This window comes from Syzygium oleosum, unplaced genomic scaffold (assembly GCF_021117445.2).
Source record: "Syzygium oleosum isolate NSW1041296 unplaced genomic scaffold, Sole_v2.1 Sole_v2.19, whole genome shotgun sequence".
Taxonomy (NCBI): domain Eukaryota; kingdom Viridiplantae; phylum Streptophyta; class Magnoliopsida; order Myrtales; family Myrtaceae; genus Syzygium; species Syzygium oleosum.
The window spans coordinates 749,185-758,276 of record NW_026607503.1 but is presented as its reverse complement, the minus strand read 5'-3'; the positions used below and the strand labels follow the sequence as shown (position 1 = coordinate 758,276).

Genomic DNA, 9,092 nt, shown 5'->3' with positions numbered 1-9,092 from the left:
TTGAGTTATCCAGATCTTCCTATTTTCACGATCTCTGAGTACGGTCATCCCAAGAATTCGGTTTACGGCTCCCAGATCTTTCATATCGAATTCCCTAGCCAAACAAGCTTTGAGATATGCAATACCTTCTTTCGAAGTACCCGCAACTATCATGTCGTCAACATACAACAACAAGATTATAAAGCCACCATTACCATGATTGCGAACATAGGCACAATGGTCTGCTTCACATCTTTTGAACCCCAAACTCACAATGAAAGAATCAAATCGCTTGTACCAGCATCTTGGCGCCTACTTCAAGCCATAAAGCGATTTGTTCAGTCGACAAACCAAACTCTTCTTGTTCTCTTCAATAAAGCCTTCAGGTTGAGTCATAAAAATTTCTTCATCAAATTTCCATGCAAAAAGGCTGTTTTTACATCCAACTGCTCAAGCTCTAAGTCAAGCACAGCCGCCACACTCAACATTGTACGAATAGTAGTTAGACGAACAACTGGAGAAAAAATTTCATTAAAATCGATACTTGATTTCTGAGCATAACCTTTCACCACTAAACGAGATTTATATCGTTCAATATTTCCGTTAGTATCTCTTTTCAACTTGTAGACCCACTTGGAACCGATAGCCTTTCGTCCTTCAGGTAACTTGACAAGATCCCAGGTTTTGTTTTTGTGTAAAGCCTCCATTTCCTCCTGCATATATGCCCTCCATTGAGGAGCATTACTGGACTCACAAGCTTCCTGATATGTACAAGGCTCTCCCTCTTCAGTTATGCAAGCAAAAGTTGTCACATAATCATTTAGCCAAACTGGAGGTCTAGAGGTCCTCCTATGAGGTCCTTGGTCACCCCGACTTTCACCACCGGTTACGTCCGTATGCTCTCTATCGCCTTCATCTCCACTAGCTTCATCAAGTATCGAGTCAAATGTTTTTCAAATTGATTTTGAACTTCTTTTGATGATTCAAGTTCAAATATCTGTGACAAGTCAGTATTTGGTGTTTCTTTGTCTTTTTGCAACGAATCTTCATTGAAGACGACATCTCGGCTAATAACAACTTTGTGGGTAGTAGGATCCCACAATCTGTACCCCTTTACACCTTCTGCATAGCCAAGAAAAATACACTTTCTGGACCTCGCTTCAAGCTTTGTCCTTTGCTCTTTAGGAACCCACATATAAGTATCACAACCAAAAGTACGGAGGAAAGAATAGTCAACAGTTTTTCCCAGACCATACCTCTTCTGGAATCTGTCCATTAAGAGCAGTTGTTGGGGAACGATTCACTATGTAACATGCCGTACATACAGCTTCAGCCCAAAAACTCTGCTTCATACCAGCATAGCTCAACATACTTCGAGCACGATCCATTAGCGTACGATTCATACGCTCGGCCACTCCATTTTGTTGTGGAATTCTGGGGACCGTGAAATGCCTTTGAATGCCATGCTCACTACAAAAATCTAAGAACTCTTGTAGAATATATTCTCCTCCATTATCGGTTCTGAAACACTTTATTTTTGTTCCTTTCTGATTTTCTACCAACGCTTTAAATTTCTTAAAAGAAGCAAAAACATCACTTTTCCTTTTAAGGATGTAAAGCCAAACTTTTCTGGAAAAATCATCGATGAATGAAATAAAGTACTTGGCACCACCCAAAGACTCATCAGGAGACTACCAATTGTCAGAATGTATCAAGTCTAAAATATTCTAACTTCTTGCTGTGGAACGACGAAAGGGAGTTCTATGAAACTTTCCAAACTGGCAATCTTCACAAAATTCTAAATTAATAGTCTTTAAACCAGGAAGAAGACCGCGATCAAGAAGTACCTTTAGTCCTTGCATGCTCATGTGTCCCAAATGCCTGTGCCAGATAGTTGCTGACTCTGTCACAGCATTGGCAACTATGGCTTCACTGACTATGGTCTCTCCAATTAGCTTGTATAAACCGCATATTAATTCTCCTTTCGCCACGATAAGTGCTCCTTTGACGATCTTAGCTCGTCCCTTTTCCAGAATAATTTTATAGCCATTTTCATCAAACTTTCCCAGCGACAGTAGACTTTTCCGCATAACTGGTACATGCTGTACACCCGATATTGTACGCGTGAAGCCATCAAGCATGGTAACACGAACATCTCCAATCCCCATGATTTGACATGAGTTATCATTGCCCATGTATACCGTACCTCCATCACATAACTGATACGTATGGAACCAGTCTCTATGTGGTGTCATATGGAAAGAAGCGCCCGAATCCAAAATCCATTGATGTTGCACGCTCTTTATTGGAACTGCAGTCATCACCTCGCCATCTTCAGGTAAGTCTACATTTTCAACGATGTTTCCTTGGAAATTTGTTGATGTTGATGCATTTTGGGAATCAGATTTGCGATTTTGTTGATTCTCCTTGGATTTACAATCTTTACGCATGTGACCCTTTTGTACACATTTCCAACAAGGACCCAAAGTTCGTCTCTTTGACATGGACCTTGACTTCTTTCTCCCACTGGAACCTTTGTCCATGGATCTTCCTCTGGCCATCATAGCATTACCAGAAGTGCTCTCGAGAGTTTTTCTACGAGACTCTTCCGTCAGCAACGTAGCTATAGTTGAATCCATGTCAAGATCCGCTCCAGTACTGAGACTCATGATCAAGGAATCCCATGTATTAGGCATAGAACATAGAAGAAGTGTTACCTTCTCGTCGTCCTCGATTTTGACGCCGATGGAAATCAATTTGCTCAATAGGGTGTTGAACCTGTTCAAGTGCTCTTGGAAAGAGGAGCCTTCCTTCATCTTTAAACTGTATAATTGCCGACGAAGAAAAATTTTGTTTGACATTGTTTTCCCTTCGTAGAGATTCTTCAATTTCTCCCATAAGCCTTTGGCAGTGGTTTCTTCAGAGACATTGAAGAGGACAGAATCATCTAATGCCATAAGTAGATCCGTCATTGCCGTTTGATCTTTCTGTGCAAAATCCTCATCTTTCATCTCTATCGGCTTTTTGTCTTTACCGGCAAGAGCAACTGCACAACCATCTTTCACCAGCACCGCTTGCATTTTCAGCTTCCACAATGGATAGTTGGATCCGTTGAATTTTGGCACCTCGAACTTTGTAGAAGTTGATGCAGCCATCGCACAAAGCTGAAACACGTACGTTGACGTCGATCACATGCAGCACAGGCTTCTCGAACCATTGGCTTTGATACCAATTGTTTCGCTAATTCACCTCACGTAACCGGTACGTACGTTGCACGAAGTGATAGGCAAAACAAGTGCAGCAAAATAAAGAGGAGATCACATATTTACGTGGTTCGACAGATAAGTCTGTCTACATCCACGGGGTAAGCACACGGAACTCACTTGTATAACAGGAGAAATTACAACGCACACCCCTCAACCCTTCAAACACCAAACAGTGGGTCGCACTCTCAACCGTGAATTTTTTCTCAGTACAACTCTCACAATCACAGAGATACTGCACACCCAAGATTCCCTTACAAGAGATAACCCAGACGCCCAAGTTCTATTTCACGCAGAACGTAGAGAAAAAACACAGGAATAACCCAAAGCACATTAACTCTTAACTGTTCCCTCTCAGTCTCTCTCTCCTTTTCACGTTCCCAAAGAAGTAGAGGGGTGGTTGTACGCACTAAAGAAGTGGAGGAGTGGCATCAACAGTTACTCCCTTTTTTTTAGGTGTCACAGGTTGTTCGTGTGCAAGTGGACCATTCGCCATCGGCCCCCTACTCATCGTTGTATCTCCGTCGCCTTAATGCTCGAAAGCCGTCATTGCGCGTCGACCACTATCCATATCTTTTCTCTCCAAATACTCTCTCAACCCTTGGACCAGCTCACAAATCGAACATCTTTCCCTTCAAGTCTCCCTCGTCTTACATCCTGTCCGGTTTCTCCTGCTTCGACTTCTCCGAATGACATGCTGAGAAGGTGAAACTTGCCCAGGTCGAGTAAGTTAAGTTCCGTCGCTTCATTCGGTGCCTTTGTTTGGTGGGTTTGAACTTGTTAAGTGTTTGAAAGTGAAATCTATTGCTCAACAGATTTAGTCTCAAATAAGGGCTTAAATTTACCTGCATGCCAAATTTTATTTACAGCAAGGGGTATTTTCGTTCTAGAACTTTTTTCTTTATTTTTTTTTTCCTTTCTTCTTTCTTTCTTTCCTTTTGGTTTCTTTTCTTTTTTTTCTTTTTTTTTTTCATCTTCCTTACGCCTCCTCCTTCGCTATATCTCCTCTCACATGCGAGTTCGTGAGCTTCGCGTCCTCACTGCCTTCTCCGACAACGAAATCCATAGTTCCTCAGGATGCGTTAGATATCAGCTCGCTTATGTTGATCTAGGAGGGCTCAGATCGAACTCCATCTGACGACGAAAGTTCTGGAATTTCTGTCGAGGGCGGTGACGGACAAGGTCGATGGCTCAAATAGGACGAGACGGCAGAGAGAGAGGGGGCCTTCACTGCCCGAGGAACTCTCTGTGCCATGTTTCTGGTACGCGAGCATGAAGAGCAAGGTAAATATCATGCGAGATGAGAATATCAGATCAGATCACCACGACCATATGTCATTTCTTCAACAACTTCATATTCCATCATCTCCTGCTCCTATGATGTCGTCTCCGGCCCCAACTCCTATGGTACCAATTCCCGCCAATGTGATCCCCATCCAGTCAACCGCATTCATGACTTCCTTCAGATAAAAATGAGTGAACACTGAAAGAATAGCTAGTCCACAAGATAATTCCACGTCATCCTCCTTCGCACGTCTAACTTGCCATCACCAACTACAAATCGCCATGGAATGCGTAGAAAACAGAAAGGATTACGCAGTTTGTATGCGATGGCGTAATCAAAGTCTGACTCCATTGTTGCTCAAATAATTCCTTAAAATTATTGGGGAAATATGAATGTGAATCGAGAAAAATAATAAAGTCAGACTCTGAGGTGTGACATCACTTCTTTTAAGGAATTATTTGCCCCACAACATTACTAATTGTTACCGACAAAATTCCTCTAAGATACACCAAAGTCTCAGGCGAGAATACTAGATATCAATTCTGGTATTTCTCGAGAAACTCTCAAAGGGAAACAATTGGAAAAGTAGGCAGTATATTTCTTGGAAGAAACGAAAATGCCAGTTCTTGATAATGAACAAAAAACGTTGAAAACTTATATATGTTGAACAAACACAACTATTTCGAATGTGAAGAAGTTATGTCCAAATAGACACAACCTTCTAAAAGTTAAGAAGTTATATCCGAACAAATACAACCTTCCAAAGGTTATAAGCACGCATAATAACCGTTAGGCAAAAAATGAAAATTCAAAATTAAACAATTAATAAAAATAATCATAACTCCTTTCAATAGGACACGATAGTTATTTTTTTATAATTATTATTTTGAATTTTAATAAATAAAAATAATGATAGTGGATTATTGCCAAATCTCGTCCACATACACACTCACATCTTTTCGACGTGGGAGAAGGCACCTCTTAGTTTGTTTGTAACCAACAAGATACAACATCATTGTCATGCCATAAACTCATGATACATTGAAACTTTTCAAACAACAAACTTGATTGTCCGTGCGATGAGGATGCATGATGAACATCTTACAGGTAGAAGAAAGTTGGAATTAGAATCCGCGAAATAAGAAGCCATTCACGGTGAATCCTCCATCGACGCAAATGGTCTGCCCCGTTATATAAGAGGCCGCCGGCATGCACAAGAAGGCCACTAACGACGACACCTCCTTTGGCTCGCCGGTACGACGGAGAGGCGTCCTTGCTATCACCTCCTCATGGAACTTCTTGTTACTTAGTATCTGCGACGACATATGAGTTGACTTCAGATCACGATGGCGAACTTGATCAAGATCTACTGTATTTGAGCATGACATAATATTTACAGCCTGGGGAGATAAACTTACAGGCTCGGCTAGTGGGGTCATAATGTACCAAGGTGCAACAGAGTTGCTTCTAATGTTGTCCTTGGCCCATTCGCATGCCAAATTCTTGGTTAACTGGTTCATTGCTCCTGCCAATCAATTCGGATACGAAAATAGAAAACAGACGCAATTTGTTTAGCTCCACATTAACAGTATTTAGATAGTTACTTATGGTAATGTACATTTACCTTTGGTGGCCGAGTAAATTGATCCGACATTCACTGAAACAACGCCACAGACGGATGACAAGAACACGATGCTTCCAACTCCCGAGGCCTTGAGAAGCGGATGTGCGAGCTGGCTCAGATGGTAAGCCGATTCGAAGTTAGTTGTCATGATGAAGGAAAAATCTTCCGCTGTGTAATCTTCGGTCGGCTTTAATATGGCAGTCCCAACGTTGTTTATCTACCACAAATGAAAACCAAGAACAAAATCTGTTGGAAGACAAGCGTAAACTGCGATCTTGTTATTAACATTGTTTTTGGATCCACAGGATCAAAGACGATTCAGACTTACCAGGATGTTGAGCTTACCATCGAAGAGGGAGGACACTGTGAGCATAAGCTTCTCTCGCTCCGATCTTGAGGAAACGTCGCAAGCCGAACCCGAGACTCGAAAACCCTTGCTCTCCCAATCTTTCAAGCATCCATTAATTTCGGCTTCATTTCTGGAGCAGGTATACACGGTGGCCCCAAGCCTCGCTAGTTCCTCCACAATGGCATGCCTAATCATGACACACCAGTATGATATATTCACCAACTCTTAATTGCAAACAAGAACAGATTAAGCCCTTTTCTTTTCCATTAGAAGAGATTCCACGTGACAAGAGCTTCGTCCATGAGATACCCAGGAATGTGCGGAAGATTTGGCCGCATCGCAATTGAAGTCGAACCAATAATTAAAGCCTTCGAATGCACTGGGTTTTTATTTGGGAAATCACAAAAAGGAGAAACTAATTCTATTAGCTAATGATATGTCAAATGAGCTATCAACGTCCAAAGGCTACAGAACTTAAGAAGGTAACGTATGAATCAGTCAACCACCGACGACATCCTCAAAGTAACTGAACTCTCTAATCTTGTCTCTCGTCATTTCCATCGTATAAAGTTTTAAGTAATGATTATATCAATCATCTAGCTTTTTATCCACCAATTCAAACATTAATGGATTCAGAAGCATCCGCTATCACTTGCGTGGTTCAAAAAATCTTGATGGTTGGAAGCCCGGTCGACATGCTCCGGTCAGAACGATTTTTTTGGGCTCGAACATGATAAAAAAAACCCACTTAAAGTGCTTAAATTTATCCATCTTGGCCCTATTTCCCCCAACATAAATCATAATGGATGATCGATCATCCAAATCATCGATGTAAAAGAACGAAGTGTTCGGTGAGAGAGAGAGAGAGACCCGATTCCTTTGGTTCCACCGGTGACGAGAGCAGTCATTCCATGAAGCGACCACCTGTTTTCGTCGTCGCCGTTGCGGCCGCTACATCTACTCGCAGTCCCATTCCCCTCTTGAGCCATTCTCTCTCTCTTTCTAAAATGTGATTTTTCCCCTGCACTCTTCTTTCTTCTTTCTGGGTCTAATGCGTCTCTCTGACTCTCCACCTGGTATTATATGAGTCCTTCTGTGGCCGAGAGAGAGAGAGAGACGGCAATTGGCAGAGGCAAATACTAATCAACCCTGACATTACCCGTGACCGGGATAAATGTTGTCTTTTGTATCAAGTTAAAACTTCAGGATATACATCTTCAATAGATGCTCAGCGTAAGAACAAGTCCATGAACGATAATAATATAAAACAACTCATTCCCAAAAGTATATAAATTTAGTCATATATAATACTGAATAAATAGAAACTATAATATTTTACAACTTACTGGTTTCTTGTTCCTTTTTTATTAAGTGATTCTTTTTGTACATTTCAATAATCTAATTTACTAAATTATTCAAATAATTACAATTTAAAATTATCGCTATGTTTTTTCCCCGACCTAAATCATAACGGACGATCAATCATCCAAATCATTGATACAAAAGGACGAAGCGTTCGGCGAGAGAGAGAGACCCGATTCCTTTGGTTCCACCGGTGACGAGAGCAGTCATTCCCTGAAGCGACCACCTGTTCTGTTGTCGCGTTGCGGCTGCTACATCTACTCGCAGTCCCATTCCGGTCTTGAGCCATTCTCTCTTTCTACTATGTGATTTTTCCCCTGAACTCTTCTTTTTTTTTCTGGGTATAGTGCGTCTCTCTGACTCTCCACCTGCGTTATATTAGCCGGCAATCGGCAGAGGCAGTTGTTTATTTTGTCTTTTGTATCAAGTGAATCAATAATTGTCGTGCATTGGTGTTATTAAATTCGATTCCAGACGAGTTGTCACCCATGATGAGTCTTAGGCAAAGAATTTTTTAGATGATATAGGCAGATTGAAATCGATAGCAAGCTAATGAAAATGTGTCGGTACCGGTAAATCAGCTCCTGTGCATTGGTCCAGTGCGAGTTGCCTTCGTTTCCCGGATAATCAACGACTTAAAAAACTATTTTTTCTCAAAATGATAGCTGGTATTGCTCGCAAAATTGAACAAATAAAGATTACTTCAACGGTCAGCTAAAAATTATCTTGGTATGAATCGTTATTGATAATGAGGACATTTTCCTTTAACTAATTTTTCTTAACGATACAAATGATTATTTAGGACAAACTTGTGGCCACCTTCCTCATGGACAATTGCCAAAAAAGTCTTAAACCTATTATATTTGTGCCAATTCAATCTTAGACATTTCAAACGTGTCAATTTAGTCCTAAATATTTTCACATTTTATCAATTGAGTCCATCCGGCCAATTTTGACCGCAAATTGTTGACGTGGACGCCGGTCGTTCTATATGGCATGGCCGGCGCTGATGTAATTTTTTATAATTGGTTTTTTTGTTTTCTTTTCTTTACTTTACTCTTTTTTTTTCGACTGAGGACCAGCGGCCCTTGTTATGCCGGGGAGGGCTCGTGACCCTTCTCAATATCACCATTTTCTTGCGATTGGACACCTTCCTCTCTTTTTTTTTCCATCATTTTCACCCATCATAGACTCCATATCTGGGAGAGACTTCATCTTAGATGTCACAGA

The 9,092-nt window shown here is 41.1% G+C and overlaps 1 protein-coding gene across 1 annotated transcript; it reads right to left on the bottom strand.

The window, feature by feature from the left end:
- Positions 1–5,636: 5,636 nt before the first annotated feature.
- On the bottom strand, positions 5,637–7,534 carry LOC115670206 (tropinone reductase homolog At5g06060-like). Its single transcript, XM_030591417.2, has 5 exons — positions 7,371–7,534; positions 6,480–6,687; positions 6,152–6,368; positions 5,946–6,052; positions 5,637–5,840 (listed from the first exon to the last, which is right to left on the bottom strand). The coding sequence occupies exons 1-5, from the start codon at positions 7,487–7,489 to the stop codon at positions 5,652–5,654; spliced, it is 840 nt and encodes a 279-aa protein (XP_030447277.1). The 5' UTR covers positions 7,490–7,534; the 3' UTR covers positions 5,637–5,651.
- Positions 7,535–9,092: the final 1,558 nt, after the last annotated feature.

Bases quoted from the DNA above. Each gene is read 5' to 3' on its own strand.
- LOC115670206 (XM_030591417.2), bottom strand. From the start codon at position 7,489: ATGGCTCAAGAGGGGAATGGGACTGCGAGTAGATGTAGCGGCCGCAAC. The intron at 6,369-6,479 runs GTAAGTCTGAAT...CATTTGTGGTAG, and splicing joins ATGGTAAGCTCAACATCCTG to ATAAACAACGTTGGGACTGC. The intron at 5,841-5,945 runs GTAAGTTTATCT...ATGTCGTCGCAG, and splicing joins TGACCCCACTAGCCGAGCCT to ATACTAAGTAACAAGAAGTT.